The sequence below is a fragment of the Lonchura striata genome, chromosome Z (genome assembly GCF_046129695.1).
Source record: "Lonchura striata isolate bLonStr1 chromosome Z, bLonStr1.mat, whole genome shotgun sequence".
In the NCBI taxonomy this organism is placed as follows: Eukaryota; Metazoa; Chordata; class Aves; order Passeriformes; family Estrildidae; genus Lonchura; species Lonchura striata.
In genome coordinates, this window is record NC_134642.1 from 26,385,015 (window position 1) to 26,407,443 (window position 22,429).

At 38.7% G+C, this 22,429-nt stretch overlaps 1 protein-coding gene across 1 annotated transcript in view; it reads right to left on the reverse strand.

Annotated features, from left to right (window-relative positions):
- Positions 1-2,345: 2,345 nt before the first annotated feature.
- The window catches only part of SLC28A3 (solute carrier family 28 member 3), a 39,068-nt gene continuing 18,984 nt past the window's right edge, over positions 2,346-22,429 (reverse strand). The window contains exons 7-18 of the mRNA XM_077790353.1: positions 22,259-22,372; positions 20,863-20,940; positions 16,398-16,478; positions 15,349-15,429; positions 14,247-14,372; positions 13,799-13,929; positions 12,859-13,027; positions 11,043-11,240; positions 7,037-7,118; positions 5,790-5,888; positions 3,920-4,043; positions 2,346-2,448 (exon numbers count right to left, since the gene is read on the reverse strand). Of these exons, the coding sequence (XP_077646479.1) occupies positions 2,346-2,448; positions 3,920-4,043; positions 5,790-5,888; positions 7,037-7,118; positions 11,043-11,240; positions 12,859-13,027; positions 13,799-13,929; positions 14,247-14,372; positions 15,349-15,429; positions 16,398-16,478; positions 20,863-20,940; positions 22,259-22,372 (1,386 nt within the window). The remainder of the gene's footprint in view (positions 2,449-3,919; positions 4,044-5,789; positions 5,889-7,036; positions 7,119-11,042; positions 11,241-12,858; positions 13,028-13,798; positions 13,930-14,246; positions 14,373-15,348; positions 15,430-16,397; positions 16,479-20,862; positions 20,941-22,258; positions 22,373-22,429) is intronic.

The window sequence follows — 22,429 nt, forward strand, 5'->3', positions numbered from 1 at the left end:
TTGGTGGCAGCTGGCATCCATCTCACCACAAGATCAACCCATCACATGTGCTAGCAAGCATTTGATTAAATCAAATGTTTCTTTTGAGGTCTGTGATGCAGATTTCTTGCTGCAGGTATTGTCAGAAATGTGTTCTTGGGTACTAATAGTTCAGGGTCCAAGCTGTAGGGTAACTCCAAGCTGGTGAAATGCACAATTCCACTTTTCTGTTGAGAGAAACACAAGAGTTCTGCACTACACTCCCACCACAAGGACAGAGGGAAAATTGTCATCAGAACACATGATGGTACTTGGTAGCAATCCCCTCCTCCTTTCACTGCTGTTTTTACATTTAAGATGTAATGTCCCACATATATTGTCTTTAGATTGAGCCATCATCAAAGTAGGTGGGCAACCTCTTTGAGCAGGTGTAGAGAAATGTCTCATATAATCTGCAAAAATTGCCTTCCATCTAATCCAGCTGTTGAGGAATTTTAAAAAGGAAAAGAAAAAGACCGTATCTCTTCTGTGGGAGGAAGGCTGCTACCTTCGGCTATATTGAAAGGCTTTTTAAACAGTTTATGCATGGTTATATTTACTAGCCCAAGCAGCCCTTTTACCCAGCATACTGTTGTGAAATGGAAACGTTTCAAAGGACTGATATTAAATAGAACATGGTACGGAGTAGCAAAGAAGAGAAGGAGAGATGATTTGTAAACAGAGCACGTTGGGTGTGCTTTTCTTGACAGCAAGAACTAACATTTCTGATTAATTTTCCTTGAAAAAATATATTACTCTATTTCAGACTCTCAAACCCTGCTATAACCAGCATGCTGGATAAAACTCATGGATCGAATCCATGCATTTTGTTTAGGATGGATTCACAGTAAATATAGGAGCATATATCTGTCCCAATCAGCATTATCAATATCCTTTAAAACCACTGAAAACTGAGGATGACATACATAGGTGGATGAGACTAAAGAAAAACACCTAAAAATATAAAACCAGAGATAAAAAAATCACAAGTAGTAGCAATACTTACATTTATAACTTTTCTGGGGATTAAGTTAATAAACTGAGCTGCTTTACAGGAAACTTGCACTTTCACAGTAAGTTCAAATAAATACTCCCTGGAAATAACTGTACTAGCAGCTGTCTAAGTTAATGAACTTGGATTTCCTGGGAAAGATTCTGCAGTAATTAATGGAAGCTTGAAAAATTAGTAATTGCTTTTACTGAATAGATCATCTGCACAATTTTTATTTGCAGAATGTGTCAGAATTTTCCAATATTCCTGTACTTTATTTCTGACCTTCTTTCCCCAAGCCTTTAGCATTAACAATGTCATAGGATAGTAATCACTCTCTCTCCTCCTCTCCCTCTCCCTATCTCTGCACAGAACTTACCAGTCTTTAGAGTCCATGAAAGTCCATGAAGCTTAAAACACACTTTTTTTCTTCAAGGGATCCTCTGGATGTCTCCTACATTAAGCTTGCTTGACGGCAATAGTCATGTTATAGACCTGATTTTTCCTGTATTTGATAATGGCCAAATGTGCATAAAACCTCCTTGCTGGTGACTCCAGGATCAATTTTAACAATAGTTAAAACATAGATTTAGAAGAATTAATACAGGAAACTTTAAGGCTGGACGTTTTAATCCAATATGAGTTAACTGTAAACAGTGTCCAACTTTCTGCACTCTCCTGTGGACAGAAGGAGTATTGTGGCAGGGTGGCTAGCCCCCAGTCTGGGGGCTTCAGTGGCCAAGCTGATAATGCAGAACAGCTTTGCAGCTCAGTTCATATGCAGCTAGGTATAGGTAGGAATATATATGTGCATATCTATATAAGTGTATGCAACTCTGCAGAAAATGCAGATTTCTCTGCAGAAAAGTAATTTCTCTTCATGCAGTAAAAAGTTCTTTGTCATCAGAAAGTGCAGAAATAGTATTAGAAATTGATGGTAATTCTGAATATTATTTCTAGTTCATAGCTTTCTGTAAGCAGCAGCCAAATCTTCTGAATCTGGTTTTCTTCATGCTTACAGCAGTTTAATTTGGCAAATTAGTTTGTTTCAGAGTAGAAATAAAAGCAGGAGAATCAGACTTAGAAATATCCTTCTATTCTGATTTGTAGTGGGAGAAGAATTCTGCAGGAAGAGGTGTCTAACATTTATGCTAGTTTAATTTATAAATAATTTCAAACAAGTCAGAGGAAGTGGGCTGGAAAGAGATGAAAAATAAAGATTGCATGGGGAAATTCACACTCATTGTAACAAAACAAATTTTTTATTTTGTTTTTTTGAAGGAACACAATTCTTATTTATGATCAATCCTGTCAAAAAAAAAATTTCAAACTTAACCTAAGTGCAATGAAAAGAAAGTTGATCCAGTACTTGGCAACACACTTTCCAGGGATTCAGACTGTAGTTTCCTCCAGGAAAGATCTCCTCCAAATGATTTGCACTGGGGGAGGAAATAAAGCAGAAATCAGATAAAATTCCTTTTTACAGAATCACATAATTTTGTCATAGGAATCTCTCTCTCTGCAATATATGTATTCACACACACACACATGCACATGGCAACACACTTTCTCCAAAGCAATTTTAGATGTGTTAAAATTTTCATGAGAAACAAAAGAGAGAAGACTTTCCCTACTCCAGCCAAGTGCTACATCTAGATGTTCACTTTTTATCAGGATAACTTCTGGTTTTCTGTAGGAAGTCCTCGTGGGCCTCATGCCTCTGGTACATCCCCCTAGATGACTGAAATGATTGAGGGCTTTACTTCCCTATTCAATATCTTTAAATTTTCAAAGCATCTGCTTAACATTGATTCTGCTAAAAATAAAGCAGGTTCTTGTCTTTGTAGCAACATGGTAGAGCTGAAATTAGTGGGATGAGGAAAAATTGGAGTAATGAAGAAATAACAATGATTGAATGTACCCATAAATTATTTTTGCTGTGTAAGTTCTTCTATTATCAATAGCAAGAAAAAAGGATGATTTAAGAGCATTTATTTCTAACATAATTAATTTTGAAAATAGAAAAAAAGGGAAAAAAAAAAAAAAAGCCCATTAGGGAAAATTTTAAAAGTTCTTGCAATAACCTAAATACATAGACCTTTGGTTCTTAGTGAGATAGTGTTAAGTACATCTGAATATAGTCCTTATTTAATATCAATATTTCTTTCTTCTCTGCCTTGGATAGAGAGTTGTGAAATGCATTTATCTTGAAATATTTTTCTACTTTAAATGCATGTAAAGTTTTCAGCATAAACAGGCCTTATCATTATTATCTTTATTCACATTACAGACAGATGAGGGAAGGGAGGGAAAGGCTCCTGACTTTTTTCAGCTATTGCTAGCCTCAAATACTAAGTTAACATTATATTAGTTCAAATATTTATTTTCTTGTTAGTATTTGAGATAAACCAAGAATCATCAAGGGCCAACTCCTGGCCCTGCACAGCACCATCCCCAAGAGTCACACCATATACTGAGAGCATTGTCCAAATGCTTCTTGAGCTCTGTCAGGCTGTTGCTGTGACCACTTCCCTGGGGAGCTGTTCCAGTGTCCAACCACCCTCTGGGTGAAGAATACCCAACCTAATACCCAACCTAAATCTCCACTGACACAGCTTCAGGCCATTCCCTGGGGTCCTGTCACTGGTCACCACAGATGAGAGATCAGTACTTGACCCTCCTCTCATGAGGAGGTTTCAAAAAAGATATTTTGAATTGTCTGTTGGTTCTGTAGGTGTTTGCCATGCAGCAGATAAAGGCCCCAACAAGAGGAATACAATTCAACAGCAATTCAATAGCCATTCCTCTAAAAGACACTAGCTCACTGAAAGCAGATGCCTAAGAAGAAAAAAGCCAAATATATAAAAAAACTCCCTAATTTTCTCTCAGAGGATAAAGGGATCTCAATACCTGCTGAAGAGTTGCTGGCAGCATTCAACTAGATTTGTGCTGTTGGCAGGGAAATCTGTGAAGTTGGAAGCATTTCCTAATAAGATGTGGCAAGGAACTTCCGGACTAGGGACAGTCAGCATTCCTGTGAAGTAAGTTACAATTTTCTTAATGAATAATAAAGAGGAAGATAAGATTTGAGAATGTGAGTCATGAAGTCATGATCAAATGAACCATTCTGGCTGACACAAAATCACCATTTGAAGTGGTTATGTAAAGGTATAAGGTCAAAATCTTTGAATTGTGGGATTTCTAATCTGAATAATTTTTAAAAACTGCATTAAGGAGCAACCACAACAATTTATTTACTTTTCATATATAGAAATTAAACTACAGCAACATGATACACTTGGATAATTTTGGTTTTCTGCCTCTTTTAACAATATTAATATTGTGTAGTAAAGCCTTTCTCACTGCTGGGTCAGAGTGTTTTAATTAACTAAAATGAAGATATGCTGCATTTATAGAAGTGCAAATAAATACAGAATCTCTTGTTTTGTTTTAACTAGAGTTTGATTTGCTACATGTTCTCATTCATCATTTCCTGCAAATACTAATGACATCAGTCACTGGAGTAATGGAGACACAAGAAGTATGAAAGTGATAGCTCCTTCTATACATAATTCTGTAGAACTTAGACACATTTTTAATATGTTCTTAACTGGGATACTAGAAATTGCTTGGCTTTTCTACTTTCTCCTGAGTGTAAGGAAAGCATTTACCATGGCAGGAGTGGGTGGAATGCAATTTTCTTTCCAAAGCACATTCTATTATTTTGGAGAGATTTTCTCAGTGGCTGTTCACAATATTATTCTTAAGATAAGTACTGTGAAATGACACATTTGAGTAGAGCTTCCTGGTTCCTCAGTTATGTAGAGTAGTGTCACATATTAAAATATTATGGATGGCTGTGACACTAATGTTATTTCAAGTGTGCTGGTTCTGTAGCCTTCAGAAAATAGTGTGGGCTTATCTTTAAAATGTGTATGTTTCTGTTGCTACCATGAATACCAAGGCATAGAGAAGTTATGGTAGAAATGGACATAGTGTTTTAGCTACATAAAGTACCAAGATCTTTCTTCACTGTTGAAATATGAGTGCTTTAACCTTCATCATACCATGTCATACCAATTTTGTATACCACATGCTCAGTAAAGAGAGCTGGAAAAGGGATTGTGAAATACTGAAGATAAATTTATAACCTAATGAAACATATAAATTAATTAGTCTTTTGAATAATTAATTTGTTCTTTTTAATTTACTCCCTAAAATGACTGTTGCATTGTGATTTTTCACTCAAATTGAAGCTGAAATTTTGAAAAAAAGGAGTCCCATTTTAGGACCATTTCACAAGCCTAAGCGCTCTGTGGAAATAATATCCTCTCAAAATATCGACTTAGCATTATGACAAAGGGTTATTCAGATTCTCCATCACTGTTACTCTTTTACATTCTTTCATTCCACTTTTCTATTTCTTTTCCAAAATTAATTCTTGACTCGTCTAACTAGTGGTGTGGAGGATGGATTGCAATTTATCTATAACTTGCTTTGTTTAGGAGTCACATGTTCTGCATAGACCAACTAACAAAAAAACCCCAAAAAACAGTAAAAAACTCCATTAAAACACCATACCCATACCCCTCTCCTCAAAATACAGGCATAATGGAGAACTGAAACATTTACACCTTTTCAAATTCTAGTTTTCAAGAGCCTTCTGTCTCATATCAACCTGCCAAGCACAGAAGTATTTGTGTTTGAGTGACAGGGGCAGCCTAGGTGGGTATAGGTGGTGGTCACTGACTGTAGGGGACACCAAACCTGAGCACTATACCTGCGACACAGGCCGTCATGAAACAGGCCACAGTTCCTGCAATCATTGCTCTGAAAGCACCATCGGCTATTTCCTTCTTCTTTGAGGGAGCAATGCTTGCTAGAAGAAAAACAAAATGTATGTCAAAAGACATACATATAAGGAAGGTGAATCTGCCAGCTTTTGTCCCCTCAGGAGTAATTTCCCACTCTACAGTTTAAACTAGGAGAAACATGGAGGAAAAATGGGACATTTTTTAGTGGGTTCTTTGAAGACCAAATACCAGTGTTGGCTCTCTCTGCTAAGAGAGTGGCTTATATTTAAAATGGTAACTTTCGCTTTCTTTGGCAGTTTGCATGTCTCTGCTGGATGATTGTGCCCTTCAGAAGAGTCTGGCTCCATGGCTGGGTTTTGCTCCTCTATGCTGCCCCACTGCTGAGCCCACTGTGGCTTCAGGATAAAGATTACTGCCAGCCATTCAGGCTACCTGGTGAGGAACTCAGATGGTTTTTCAATTTTTCTTTTTCCAATGAGATCTGAAAACCCTTTTTTTCAATTCTTTCCCTATAAGCCTACTGCATATATGTATATTTTTACAGGAAATAACCAAATTAATCTCTCAAACCAGCATGCTATGGAGTTGACCTGCTCCTCCTGAAGTTCATGGGCTATAGTAGCTCAGGTTCATGCTTGAGGTCTAAACAGGGAAGGCTACCAGAAGGGATTGGCTCCTTCCCCTTGCCTTCAGCACCTCTCCAGAACTTCCACTCCAAAGCCTATACCTCTCTGGGTGCCCTTCCATTCACAATTGAGTGCTAGGCTTTGGCAGAGCAGCTGCTCAGCTCCTAATGCTGCTAAGCTTCACTGTCACCCTGCTCTTTTGAGAGTTTTAAACTTCTTCTAAAAGTTCTATGCCTTCTGATATTTACATAATTTCAACCGAGTTTTCTCACGCATGTTCATGTAAATAATGATTGTTTTGCATTCATCTTTGTAGGTGGGGAGAATTGATGGACTGTTGGTTTGACCAGTGTGGTTGGAGAGGTGGCAGTTTCACCCTCCAATCCACTGTCATTTTTGCTATTGTATATATAGTGGAGTCAGAAAATAAAGTTTGCTTTTTTTTAGATTATTTTTCTTTCCTTTTACATCTAGCCTGCTTCTGTGAGTTATTTCGTGTCACAGTGTGACCCTTCACCCCCAGTCTATTCATTTTGGTGCTTTCTTTGGGATTTGCTCGACAAACAAATTGTGAGAGTGGTTCTTACTCAGGCCTCCTATTACCAGTCCCAGGGAGCCGAAGTTAGCAAATCCACAGAGAGCATAGGTGGCAATGACTTCAGAGCGAACCTGAAAAGCAAAGACACACCCTCTGAGTGGTTTGAAACAGCTCATTGTGACTTAAAGGTCTGAAAACATGGCATTGCTCAGAGTACAAAAATAACTGTTCTACTTGGTTGCTGCCCAAGGTGTGGCTTTCGGAAAGGCAGGCTTCCTTGTTGAAAGGGACAGGCTTTTAGACCCATTGCCCATCTGAGGACTGACAAACTATGTGATGATTTTATCTTTCACATATATTGTTGTGCCTTTTTGAAGTGAGTAGTAGTAATTAAAGACAGAAACAAAAGTCTTACTAGTGGCAATTTAACTGCTGTTTTCTGAAAGTATGAGTCAGAGAGCTATAACTCAACTTGTTTTTCACAGCTGGATGCTTCTATAAAACCCTTCTGAAACCTCAAGTTTTTGCATGCATCCCTGAATTCTTCTACCCTGAAGAGGCAGAGGTCTCTATATACAAAGCTACTTTGTTCATGCTCCACCCTGTGCGAAGAAGACAAATTGGTCTCCTATGAAGTAGGTACATTGGTGTGTTGACAGGCAGAGAGGGACATTCTGATTTTCAAATGCTCATTAACAGCTTATTTCTGTACTGACTTGTGCCACATTTCTCCCTAGGGTAACACCAGCTAAGCCTGGACCTCAGAGTAGAGACAAGGCTGGCCTTTGCCTCCACAAAGGGACTGCTCTCAGGACACAAAATGGTCCTTTAGGTGAAATCAGGCTACCAACTTTGCAAGCCTTTAGATAAATGTAGTTCAAACATTTTGAGAAAGGAGGCAACATATCTCAGCAAATGGATTTTTGTCCCCCTGGCAGCTCTGAATTCCTATTTACTGTGGTTTAGGTTCAAGCTGAAAATGAGTGTTCTAGCAAGTTTCCTGTTTATTAGAAGTTCCTCTGGATTAATTCCTCTTTTACGAACACCAATTTGTAGGCACTTTCAATCAATCTGTACAAATGCAGGAAAATGTTTTTCAAGTACCCACTCTACCAGCTTTTCCTAGAAAAAGCTCTGTGTACCCTGCTTTCATTTGCACTTTCCTAGCTCTGAAAACAGGAAGCCATGTAATTAATGACTCAGGTGAAGACACTTGTTTGCTCAGTCTGACAGAATATCTGTGTGTGGATGAATTAGAGAGCTCTGAAGCTGAAGAGAAATTAAAAATGGAAGCCAAGCACACCCTCACCTGAACTGTTGTGCTATAATTATAATGGTTATCAGCCAATTTTTACCAGTGTTATGAATCAAAATTGTTTATGTTTCTCAGAGCTTTTCACCATGGAATTTAATACAACTCCTTATAGGTATTAGAAATTAATGTGAAAGTTCTATATGGAATCTTATGAGGGAAAAAAAAGTCAAATAGAATTCCTAGGATCTGTGTTTTAAGGCTGTATTCCATACAAAAAATGTTTATTTACTCATGCAGGAATTCAGTGTCATATTCATGTAGTAAAAGGAAGTACAGCTATAACAGGGCACATCAAAGATCATTCTAACCCAGGGTTCTATTGCCTGGAATTTCAGGAACACTGGAATGGATGCTCAGACAAGGGTGTAGATATTTGATCAGACCACCTCGCTTTCTGCCTCCACATGTGAAATATGTTCTGTTAATCAGGAATGCAAGTGGTCAGGAATTTGGTTTTGATTTTTAATAAAAGAGGTATCCACAGCATCCCATCTAATTCAAAGAAGCAAATAAGAGCTATACAAAATATTTTCTATTTCAGGGTTTCTCTACAGTGACAATCTGTCTCGATTTAAGAAAGAAGGATCAATGGAGGTGTAAAGTCAGATATCATAGTTTTCATTGCCAGTGCTCAAGACGAATTCAGCATGTGCTGTGTGTGTGAGTGCCAGATAGTGGAGTTATGTTCACAAAGGGCAGCTTTCATCATTGAATGATCTTTGCCCCCATGCACACATGCAAGGTGCCCTTAGCATTGCCTTTCTCAGGGCACTGTAGTATGAGCTACCTGTCTGTTAGGTAACCTATGAATGAGGTGGGACAAGGCTGAAAACTTGATTGAGACAGTGGTTGGACTCAGTGTGGCAAGGGAGGTGTATGGCATGTACTACATGTGTCATGGTTTGACACAGGAAAAGAATTTTTCCGGAAGGAAGAAGTCAATTTGGATATTGACTAATTGAAGGTGGACATGCCTCTGAGAACACAGAGGGGTTAAAAGCAGAATTCCCAGGAGAACTCGCTCTCTCTGGTTCTGCTCAGCCGCAGTGCAGCCTCTCCCCTGCCCGGCCGTGGCTGGGTGGGGAGGGGAAGGGCCATGGCCTGACTGAGGTGGGCCCAAGGGTGGAGGGACTGGAACCCCCTGCAGATGGAAGGGTGGAGAAATCTGGGATGTCTCCATTCCCCCCCAGAGTCGAGAGAGAGAGAAAGAAAAGAGCCATCAGCAGTTCTGTCAGCAGTTTCACCGTGGGAAGGAGAAGAGCTGGGGGCCGCAAGGTGCCCAGCTGCCCGTGGGAGCTGGAGTCTGGGCAGTGAGCCATCCTGAGAAATGAAAGCTTTGTGAATTTTTTTTTTGTCTTTCTTGGTTTGAAAGAAAGGAAGAGGGACACCTTGGACCCTGGGATGTTAGAAGAAGGAATTTTAGATGGGAGGGGGACAAGGAGTAGCTTTTGGCTAGACTTTTCTATGTTGGCCACAAACTGAACTAATCTTTTCTTTCAAGAGAGACTGTATTTTAGGAAGATGCTAGAGCAAAGTCAAGAGACCTGATTTAGCTGGGAAAAGACAGAAGTGGAGTGAACAGAGAAAAAGTTAGGGAGGTTTGTGGTGGTGCTCCCTGTCTTCAAAAGAAGGAGAAGAGAAGAAGATTTCTGATCTTGGACCCTCGGCCCTAGGGAAAATGGGAAATTGGGGGGGACTGAGGTCCCAAAAAATGAAAAACTGCACTGTTGTTTTCTCCCTTCTTGGCAGGGCATCCTTGAAAGGAAAAATCCTAAAAGCAATCTATCTATGCATTGGTGGTAAGAGCACTGTGCATGAAAAGGAGAGGGTCACTATGGCAAACTTTATTCTCCGGGCAGTGCCATGTGTGACATGGAAACACAGGATGTGGAGCTGTGTTTCTTGGGGGGTCTGTGGCACAGGAGAGACTCTGTTCCCTCGATGGACTGAGTATCGATTGTCTGGAGGGTGGAAACCTGATTTGGGTCCAGATTGTGTCTCACTGTGGTTTGTTGGAGTTGGGTGGTGGGAGGAGGAATGCTTTGCAAGGTTTCCATTTTGATCTTTGTGTGTGGTTTTTTTCTTCCTTTTTCCTTTCTTTCTTTCTTTTGTAGTAGTAGCTTGATAAAATTTTTTTCTGTTATTAAGCTTGGGCCTGCTTTGCTCTGTTCTCAATTCCATTTCACAGCATTCAGTTGAGAGATTACATTTTCATGGGGGCACTGGCATTGTGCCAGTGTCAAACCATGACAGCATGTCTTTTATTACTGCCCTCTGCAGAGGGAACAATAGCCTACAGCAAAGATGAGTCAGTAATGCTGCCTGCTAGAGCTTGTTGGATGCCTCTCTTCAAGTTTAATGCTTGGACAAGCATTAAACCTCTGAGGGCAGGAGGATCCTCAAGTTCTTCCTCAGGGAGACTAGCTCACAGAGAAGTGCTAAGAATCAGGTAAGAAGAAACTTGCCTTGAAGACAGCCTCTGTCTTAGGTGTGGTGTCCTGTGGGACACTGCATGTTCCCCAAACCCATGCCCTTCTGTTTCTGTGCTTGTTCAAGGCATCTAGAGCAGTGACAGTCACAGCAACTTCACAGAGCAATGCTGCACCTTCATAACTGAACTCTGTTGCTCAAAGACATAGAGTAATATGCAACCACTTTATGCCCATACTAAAAAATAAGTCAAGTTTTAGCATTGAGGCATTTGATCAAATAAATCTGTAGAACAGAAAATTTTACTTACTGTCATATACTGTTTCACACCATTAATGTACATGCTTCCACCCTTTTCTCGGTTTTGAATCAGTTTTGAAAGGCGCTCATAAGCCAAAAATTCATTGAAGAAAGTTTTGTAACCTAGTAGTCCACCAACAATAAAACTGTCTTCCCAGTCTACTCCCATCATGAAAGAAAATGGCATGAAGACATAAGCACAAATGTTCTGCAGAATGTATAAGAAAAAAGCAGGTCAAAATACATGTCAAAGAACAATAGCAGACAGTAAGTTTTCTAAACTTAAAATAAGGATGGTTTTATATTAGCAGAGGAAAATTAGCTGTCAATTTTTGCTGCCACAAACTCTGGGAGACATTTTAATTGTCAGGAATGCTTGAGTACCTTTTAAAACATTAATCCAGACTCTAGATATAGCAAAATATTTATATATCCCTAGTGTTATATTTAAAATAAAACAAACGTTTCTGTGCCTTCTTTTCCATCAAATAATGGCTTCAAATCGGGCACAGTGTTTGAGAAAAAGAAAGAAGATTGAACTGAAAGAGCTGATAAGAGAACTGAGGATTCTAATTCTTCTTCTAGATTAAATCAAATGTGTTAATGAACATGCTTAATTACTGGACTCCAACTGGTGTAAAAAAGAGTTGTCTGCATAAAGCTGTCCATCTGATACAATTAAGGCTGTACCTATTTTTTCCTGGCTTTATAAGATTTATGCAAATTGAAAAAGAAGTCCCATATCACAATGTAGCTTATTTCAATATAAGAGAAAATAGCTCCAAATGTGAAAGGCTTTTGTCAGATTGCCCTAAGGGAATATAATGGAGGTCTTTAAGCAGTTACTATTTCTGGCTGGTTTCTCTGCTCACAGAAGGTTACACATTAGTGTCTCTCCCAAGATTGCCTGCATGCTTCATGTCTTTGTGTCTCAATTCCTTGTGGACTATGTACCTGTCCACCCAGCAATTATGAAAATACCAGCCCTTGCACAGGTATGCCTAAGGCATGCATTCTTGTGCCTCTCCTCAGCTATGGGTGTCCGGGGTGCAGTGAGATACCTGTGAAAGCTCGGCAGGGTAATAACTTAGTGTTGCTGAAGCCGTATCTGTTATGAGTGACTATTCACTTTGGCAGCACCTTTAAGACAAGTTATATCCATGTTTCTCATTGGGCTTTTATTAGGGTCTTGCAAAACTAAAAAGGCCCAAACCAATGAAACTAGGGGATTGCATTGGGTCAAAAATGACAAATTTACCTAGGTTCAAACAGAAGCACTGTTTGAAACCTATTTTCTCTGTTGAGTGATTTGGGTACAGTTTTACTTTGTAACTGTATTGACAACTAGCTGATATCAAGTAAGTCTGATTTCAGGTAAGTCTGGCCTTTCCCCAGTGTCCCTATCTAAGTAAACATAGTGAGCATTAAAGGTTTGATGGGACCTTCTGAAGCTAAAGCAAATTTTATGTTTAGCTGAAGGAGATGTTAATGGCTTGGCAAGCATGTAACTGACAGATGTACTGCACTGCCAAGTCAGAGGAGGCAGGTGCCACCCTGCTCTGTATAAAGATACCCTGAGGGTTAGCAAGAACAGTGCAGAGGGAAACTATATGCAAACTAATAGATACAGAAATTCTTAAATGGCAAAATTTTTACTTCAACTGTTAAGAAAATTTTCAGAATGTGCAAATAAAATATGGGTTTTGATCATGTTAAAACACAAAATGAGAACAAAAACAACAACAAACAAACCACACAAGCATTTAAATTTGAGAAAGACAAATTATGCATGTATGTCAGCTGCACAAAGAATCTGGAGATCATACCTCAAAGGTCAGCTGTGGATAGTCAAACAAGTTGCCCACCCAAGAAAGGGCTGAGTCGAGGAAGCTCAGCAGGGCAAGGAAGGAAATCACATTCACGGCAATGTTTGCTACCAGCCCGATGGAGGTAGAGGCACCCTGACTGGCTGCTTCCAGCAGATTCTTTGATTCACTTTGCCAATGAAGAGAAAACCAGAGTGTAAATATCTTTAAATTCAAGAACAAATAACAGAACTAAAAGGTACATACATTTGATTAGAATTCTAACACTGAAGCTGTCTGTACACTCATAGAGAAAATAATGAAGAAAAATAATGAGGTGAGGTAGGCTTTTTCTGTAAATCCTCATAGCAGACACTTGTGCATATGCTTGTGGTGCCCTGAGGATGAATTCTGCCGCATTCAGGATTGAGCAAGATATGGATCAGACCTCAAAACTGTAGCACTGCTTGGATTAGGCAGTGGTCACTGCTCTTCTTCCACACAGCCCTTACAGAAATACTTGGGCCATTCAGAAACAGATACTTAGAAGCCTATTCACTTTGACTGTCAGTCTCAGGAGAAGTGTCCCTGCAGATGAACAACAAATTTGCTGCTGCTGTGAAATGATTTCTTTGCCTTTGCTTTTTACACGTTTGCATTTGCAGATTCATTTCAGAAAAAAGCAGCAACATTACAAATGGGAAAGTCTCCTGGCAGGTCACCTCAGGTAGACACTTCCCTCTTTCTTTGGAGAGTTTATAGCTTGGCCCAGGTGTTTGGCATGTGTTAGATTGTAATGGGGCACATTAACCTGACTTTATAAATTAACCATTTGCAGTGTTTAGTCTGTAATTTATTGCCTGCACACCTACCACGTAATCACCCTAAAATTTATGTATGAGGAGTTATTTTCCAGACTTCATTTTTGCAGTAGTATTAACTAGTACCTACATCAGCTTACCCTTTTGCCATTTGTACGCCACTCCTCAGAGTTACCAGAGGCTTTTCAGTTTCAGGCCAGAATAATTTGGAGGCAGCTAATGATGCTGGTGCTGACATAACGGAAGCAGTCAGCAGGTGGGAGGAGGAAACCTAGAATTCCAGGTGACAGAATGTACTCTATGATAACCATATTACACACAAACATGTAGGAATGCAATTAATTTTTTCAGTTGTTTGTATGATTTTTCTACAGGAGTCATTAAAAGTTCATATTACTCATAAGGAAATTAAGAGAATGAGCTGTTAGAAGACCAGGGATTTTTGTGGCTAATTCCTTCAGAGACAAAAAAACCCCCTACAAACAGTGGGAATTATTGAGGGATACTTTCAAAACATTGTAGCTGGGTGAAATACTTAAAAGATTTCAGAAAAACTATACATTTTCTAGTTATTTTCCCCTGTCTTACCCCAAAAGAAATATATGCTCCTAAGACACTTCCAGCTATAGTTGAGAAACCTGCTGTCATGACTGCATGGAGTTCAGATTTGGTGATATATGGTAAGTAGGGCCGTACCAGGAGAGGAGACTCTGTCTGGAAGTGAAAAACAAGCACCAAATAAGAAATCCCTAATAAAAGCCCAAAGATTTCTTTTAAGGATTTCTTTTATTAAGAGCAGGAAAATGAATGTCTGCATCATACTCTCTTAGGTATCTTTGACTAGTTAATGCTAGTGCTAGCAGGTGCTCCAATTTCAATACACTGGGCTTTTTTATCCCAAGAAAGAGAATGTCTGAAGACAATTCTGGCTGGTTTGCTGTCTCCCTGAAGAGCACAGTGAAACTGTCAAGAAATTCTGAGTGACTTAGAGACAGCTACAGGTCTGACCCACAAATAAAGCTGTTAGTCAAATGAAACACACCCCTCTGGCATATGTGCGAGCACATCCTGGAGGCAGTGTCATGCAATGGTACCACTCTAAATCTTGAAGCAGTGTGATGTGGTAATGCAGCATTGCTAAATATCATGCTAGTAGTGCATTTGGGCTTGGATGTTAATTTTTGATCTTTCTACACTGCTTCTAAGCTTGGAACAGATATTGTAAATGTGGGTTTCATACATTTCCCATTAAAGTGGTCTGTTAGATGCTGTCCACTCTTTCTGTGAATAAGGCCTTATACTGCTAACCCTGCATCTCTCTCTCTCCTGCCTTTCCCTACTTTTGTGCCATCTTTTCATACCACTTGCCTTCTCAACTGAAAAAGAACCCTGAATTGTTACTTCTTCAAGCTTTGGAGTAGTCTATCAGGGAGATCAATCATCTACATTATGCTTAACCTTCTGTTGGGAAAATATATCGCTTTCCAAATCCTTTGCACTGTGCATCACTGCCAATACTGCCGATGAACATACTGCAGATTTGGAAACAAATTATCAGACTTGATGTAGTGGAATCCTATCTTTGAAAGAGATTAATTTTTTAACACACAACTGTTCAATGAGCAGCATTATTTCCTTAAATTCTGTAATATTGTTACATGTTAGCATGTTTTTCTGTGCTCCAGCTCACCTGTCCCACAAATATGTTACCCGCAGCTACCAGAGACTCAACAGGAGTTGTTCCCATGAAGACATGCATTATCCAACCAACCTAAAATGATTAAAAAAAAAAAGACAAAAATTTGTTCTGCCTGTTCTATACCCTTCTTGAGTTAATCATATCAATCTAAGAGTTCAGAGATATGTTACAGTACTTCCTCAGTTAATGATTTCAGCTTAAATGTATAGCGTATTCATGTAATTGGTACATACTAAAATAAGACAGAGAAGTCATTTAACAGAAATGAAAGTACTCCAGGCTCCTTCTGGGCATAAAAATGTTAAACTAAATTAAACAAAACAGATATTTTGATGTGTTCTCATTACTTCCATTCTTGTCCAAAAATACTTGGATCATATGAAGAGAAAAACTGTCAAACTTAGACTAAGATAAAAATGTCTCATTGCAATTTTAGCACACTAATGTCAGCTAGGTGATGTTCATGGTGCCTATATAACGATCCTGTGAATATAAAGGGCAAAGAACTTTTCATTTAAGAATATCTTCAAATTAGGTTTAACTAACACCATAAAGGAAGATCTTTTCCCTCATGACAGGTTTATTGGACAGAGACAACAGAAAGTGGACGTGGTCTTGTATTAGTAGACAGTAGCACTTGACATAGATGCTGACAGAAATAAACACCTAGAGAGTGAGGTCAGGAACATGCTTTGATCTTATCTGGGTATCTGTGATAAGAAGGTGTATGTAATTGCTACTGAAATGATTAGCATAAATCTACTCTGTGATTTAATCTCTATCCTGCACTTTGAGGGCTGAGAGAAGGGTGGGCAGAAAGGAAGATTTAAGCACGTATGGCATCTGGGGAACACTTTTAAAGCTAACGAGGCAAATCGAACAATTAATATGACATAAGCAATGAAACCAGACTGAGACATTCCAGTCAAGAGTTTGCAATAGTAACATTTGGAGCTATTTACAGGCTATGGCTCCTATGCATGTGTTCAAAACATTTTCCACACTAGCCAAATGAGCATCTAATTGGCAAAAATGCATACCTTTCCAACAAGCCACTGCATGAATCCAACATGGTAAAGCATAGACATAACCGTACTGAAGAAAACCACAATTGGCAATACCTGATTTGAAGACAGAAATCATTAAAACTTCTACAGTGGTTTGCTTCCTGACCTTCCTGTTTATGGTGTAATTAAATAATTTTCATTTATCTACATAGCTTTCTAATACAACTGCAATTGTTTAGAAAATGTTTCACTTAGCATAATATACATAAGTTTATAGTTATGTTTAAGTCAATTCAAACATTTACATGCTTTAAAAAGAATCTATTCTAAAGGTATATACTTAGTAAATACCAAAAGTGAATATAGGTCTCTTACAGTGTATACTGAAAAATACTTTCTTTCAACATAATTTAAAAGAATTGCATGAATGCCTAACCCACTCTCTGATGGGCTATTAAAACCACTCTCTGATTGGGTTTTCACCCTAAATAAAACTAATATAACTTGATTCTCAAGTATGTGAAATACACAGAACACCACTACCACCACTTCTATCCACCCCCAAAAGGTCCAAAATTAGTCAGACAGATTAGTTACAGCTAAACCAGTATCACTATCATGTGAAAAGGGGAGGCTTCCTAGACTCTTAGTGTGAGAGATTTATATGCCCCTTAGCATATAATTTGTCTGCCAGTGTCCAAGGAAAGCCAAGACCCTAGCAGCTGATCAATCTTTCAGCATCCCATTATGGAGACCCTTAACTGAGCAGTCCTGATGGATTGGAGAGTGGTTTGACTGTCTTGGAGAAACACACCACCAGCACAAGGGAATCCTCTCAGCAGGTCTTGCTCTTTACTAGAGTGTATTACCTGCTGCCAACTGCCAGCACCCATGAAGGATTCACACTAATAATTTAAGGAATAACACTCTTATTAATATAAAATTGTGACATGTTAAGATTAGAAGATTGTTGCTGATTGTATCTGACTGTAAAAGGAATACAGAGACAGGCTCTAATCCCAAGTAAAAGTATTCAAAGGACATAGAGCCTGGTTCTTACCGGTTTACAGGTGTCCCTATGGGGAAAAATACAAGTTCAGCACATTGACTGAGCCCAGCAGTTAAGATGGAGTTTTCCCTAACTTTCCCCTATTCTCAACTTACTTATATTCTATTTCTTTATGTTTATCTGGAGTTTGAGTGACTCTAGTCATATCTTTGTCACTGATTAGCATAAAATTCTTTCCCTTTGCTTTTAAAAATACAGTCAAAAAGAATGTAGAGAGCATTCATATGTGTGTTCATACATCAGGAGTGGGTAACTTTGACATGAAGGTGTACATTAATTTTATTATTAGGTTTTAATGAAGCAAGTTTGTTGAAGGAGAGGGATTTTGCCACAGTTGCTGGCTCACCAGTGGAACATCTTACCCTCTTTCCCTGCCTGGTATGCTGTTTATCAGCTGGTGTGTGGTTTATCAGCTACAAACTACCACCAAGTTCCCATCCCTGCAAGGATTTCCACAGTGTCTGGCTGTGGTGCCTCAACTCTGCTCCACTCTCCATTCTATTCCCCTTAACAGGTGATGGAGAATCATTCTGGAAAGGTTTCAAGTCATCACCAACCATATTCCATCCAGAAAGCAGTAATTGTGATTTACCCTGCATTATAACTCCTGTTAAAATGTGAATATAATCCCTGTTTCCTCTAAATGCATCCCCAGTTACCAGCCCACAGGGTCCACAGTCAGTTTCCCACAACTATGAAGACTAAGAAGCTTTCATGTGTGTTCACTAATGACATAATTATTTATAAAAAAAAAACAGAACTGAATGAAAAACAACGTAAGTAACAAAATGAAAAACAACAAACCACTTTGTTAGTTCAGATCTTTTCAGTATATAGACTCTATGCCTTTCTAGAGCAGAGTTGGTACTGTAAACAATTTTGATAAACATTTAGAAACTCAATTTTGATGATCAGAACCTTTCACTGAAAGGACAGAGTGCAATTAACCAATATTGTTGTGCTGTTTAATAAATTAATATAATGCTATTTCTCTATCTTGGTTCCTTGATTCTTTTTGCAATTCTGCAGGGATAGTTTGCCATGCAGTAACAGCAGACAGTTTAGTTTAGTAAAATTATTACCTTTCTCCCCTGCCTTTTCTTTTGTTATTACCATACAGAGTAGGAAATTAAAACTGTTGGCTGCTCTCAACTCCCCTCCAATTTGTGGCTTGATATTTAACTTTTTCCCTATTTTCCTTTACAGAAGTTGCATTGATGTTTAAGAAACAACCTGCTTTTTCTTACACTCCTAAAGTTTGACCTTCAAAGCAAAGCTTTTCTCAGGGAGCCATAGTTCTCCTGGTGTAAAAAAGAAGCTACAGATTTAACAGAAGTCTAGTTTCTTCCTTGCTCAAAGCAAATTTTGTCTTTCATAGTCAACAGGATAGAAGACTTAATACTAAAAGGTCTTTTCCATCTACTTAAGTACTTGGAAGTGCTTATTTATATGGGCAAGTGGTTTTTTTTCAGAAGTCTGAAACTCTGCATCTGCCTGCACAAATACATATTTTAAATAAACTGGTTTATGCATGCAAGTATGTGCATTTTTTACTAACTAGTGCTTCCAGAACCGTGTGCTCAAAGACACTGTGGGACTGATAGAACTGGTCAGAACATATACAAGTGTGCATATGCACAAATGGGATGTCCACTTCACCTGGCAGAAAACTGATATGTCCCTGCATATTGCCAAGGATGCAGTATGGATACAACTGGATCTGACAGACATATCCTGTCCCTTGGCTTATCTCTCAGGAGCTAGGCATTGTCTTTTGGAAAATACTTTGGAATATCTTGGGGCAAGATTTGAAGAGCTCATTACAACATTCAAACCCCATAAAATGTCTGAAAGACAAAAAAAAGCACGTTGGACCAACTTAATGTCTAAATAAATGGCAAGTGTTTCAAGGGAGAACAGGCTGGTTGTCACTGTTGTTGGAAGAGGGAATTCCCTGTCTAGAGGAGGAGCAGATGGAGCATGTTTTGATATTGCTGTACACTTGTCTGCAATTCTATTTACCATATATATATATGTATATATTCCTATATATATGCACCTCTGAAAACCAACTGGTTTTCTTGTTTTTCAATATGAGAGCAATCTACTTGTTCCTCTTATCATCTAGAAATTCCATGGTTTTGCTGGCTTGAACCATAGGATAAGACTGATGCATGTTTGCCTACACAGAAGCAAACTTTTGGCTGTCTAGTCCCTAGTTATGGCTTTAGTATGCAAAGTATTTTGTATCATTGGTGAGGACTCAGAACCACCTTGAAGGAATTATATTCATAAAGCATTGCCAAAAAACATGAGAAAAATTACATGGGGGGAGGTGGGAATTAAAAAAATTTATTCCTAAAATATGTAGTTGAGAATCAAAATTGTTATTTGACTGCTCAAATAAGTAAAGTAAATACCTTCCAAAGTAAAGGTAGGATGAGCCTGGAAAGGGAAACAAAAGGTACAAAAGAACTGCTCTTAAAATCTAATTCATATTTATTGATGAAATGCCTTAATTTTTTCCTTTCTAAGGTGTTCTTACTGGCCTTAGTAGCAGGCTAGCACACATAGCGCTTTCTCTCTCAAGTAATGAAAGAGCTAAGTTTGCAGAACATCTAGTTTGGAATATCAGCTCAAGAAAAAAATAAGAGAAAAGGCATGTAAGCTCACGGTCAGATATCTGAAATACCAAAAGAATAGTCTCCAAGTTAAGTCCTAGTACATTTCTCATATTTGTTTGAGGTTTACTTGTTATTTGGGTTGGTTTGCATGTTCTTGATTCCAGCCTAAGCAGGCATTGTGGCATGAGCTACTTCTCAGAGCAAAACCACAAAAGATGTTGGTGCAGATTAGAGAGCACAGAGCAGATAAACTGTATTCCAGCTGTTTCCCAAAAAGCTCTCTTAAGACAGAGATAGGAAATTTCCCTGTGATCTTACTAATGCAATGTAATTCCTCTTACTGATGCAGCTTCTAGCTCTTCCCCCAGGCATAAATAAATACACATCTAGACCCTCCACTTCTTCAGGGGGAAAGTCTATGACGAAGTGGTCTGTACAGCACTTAAGGGCACAACAGCATAGCATGGCAGAGCACTTTTGTCATGGAGAGGTGGGGAAGATAGAAGGAGGTAATATTTCTCTCAGTGTCCAGGTATGAGCCTTTTAACCTATTCCAAAATTCTGTCTACATGCAATATATGTTGTTATAATTGGACTAAATAAGTGCAATCTGACTCAGTGTTTGGCAGTGAATGAAAGTGTTCCCACATTTTCTATTCAAAATATCACATAATAAGGAAGAGTTTACCTGTTGATTTCTCTGGTGACTAGATAGGTATCACAAGCTACACAATTTATTTCCTAGCTATACTGTTCCAATTGCTATTGTTTATCTGCCACATACAGCGTATAACAACCATCTTACCTTAAAAGCAAAGAAATGATCTGTGTATTTGTCACCAAACACAAACTTGGCACCTGCATCAGAGTACTCCAGAAAAGTCTGGGGACAGAAAGCAAAGTAAAATAGCCATAAACTCTGGGTACCTGCCAAAACCCAACAGAATACTGCTAGTTGTCTTGCAGAAATATGGTGAGGTCCAAGAAGCTTGGGCTCTGATTTGTAGGGGTCCAAGCCTTGCTGACTGTATTTGGCTGAACTGAAGGTATCTGCTGTGCTCTGCTGAGTACCAGACACAATAGAGGCCATAAGCTACACTGAAAAAAACATTTACTTCTTAATTTCAATGCTGTGGTGCAATTCCATGCTCCATTAAAATGGAGATTTGACAGCTGAAGTAATGAGTTTTGAAAGGTGCAGCCAAGAGCTAGTCTGAGGGAATCTTCTACTTTTAAATTTTGATCCAGTGCATTTTTATACTTCTGATGCAAATATATGCATTACTGATACAGTTTAAAATGGAGTTAAAACGCAGTTTGTAATAGCGACAGTAGTTAGTTCTGACAGGATAGACTGTAAGACTTGAAAACATGAAGCTAGCAAAAGGGGGCACCAGACCTGTTCCACTCAGAGACTGAGAACCTGATGACAAAATCCAGATGACTCCCACTGCCTGCAGATTAGACAGACATCAGATATGTGCCTTTGCTCCTGCACAGAGACAGTACATTCTGCTCTGTCTGGTTTTACATGTCCTTAATTACCTGTGAAGAACAGCTGTCAGAATAGTATCCCTGAGGTGAAAAGTCTGAATGTTCTTCAGTGGGTACTCTCTAGTGTGTATTTTGGATATTGCTTATTCCTTACTTTACAGTAACTGACTTTTAAAAAACTTTGTGTCTGCAGGGATAACTGTGGATAGATCCCATCCAATTTCTAGAGATCCTTTCCAGCATGCAGATCTGGATTTTGACTCCTGTATGTAGCTGAATTAATTTCTTATGAGTACTATGAAATGTCACTGACACCAGGAATGTTGCTGCTTTGAAGATAATTAGGGCTGTGACCTAAATCTCAAGGCTTTTCAGCATACTGTGTTTATTGCAAGGATGATTTGAGCCATTTCTAAGAGCTCCTCAGTGCCCTGACACAAGATAAATTTGTGTGTCAAGAATGCCAATTTAAAACTGTAGCCCAATGATGGTAAAGCCATTAATAAATGGTATTACTCAGGCCATTGTATTAAGTAAACAAAAAAAAAGTGAAGGTTGATCTCAGGAAGTCAATTACCTTTCTGATAATCTCAAGAGAAGAAAAAAACAAGGGACAAATGGATCCTTGAACAGCTTGTTTGTATAATGTAAGACTCCCAAGACAGAAAATTATATTAAACAAGTAAGGGTTTTGCTCAATAGCTTACCTGGATCTGAATGCCTAGCCAGTTAAATACATCAAAACCCACTTTGGTCCTCAGAATAAGAATACCAAGAATAAACTGCATTCCTATTCCTGAAAATACTGGTCTCCAAGCAACCTAGATAGAGAGAAAAATAAAGAAACTGCTTGTTGTTTAAGTAAATAATAGTTTACC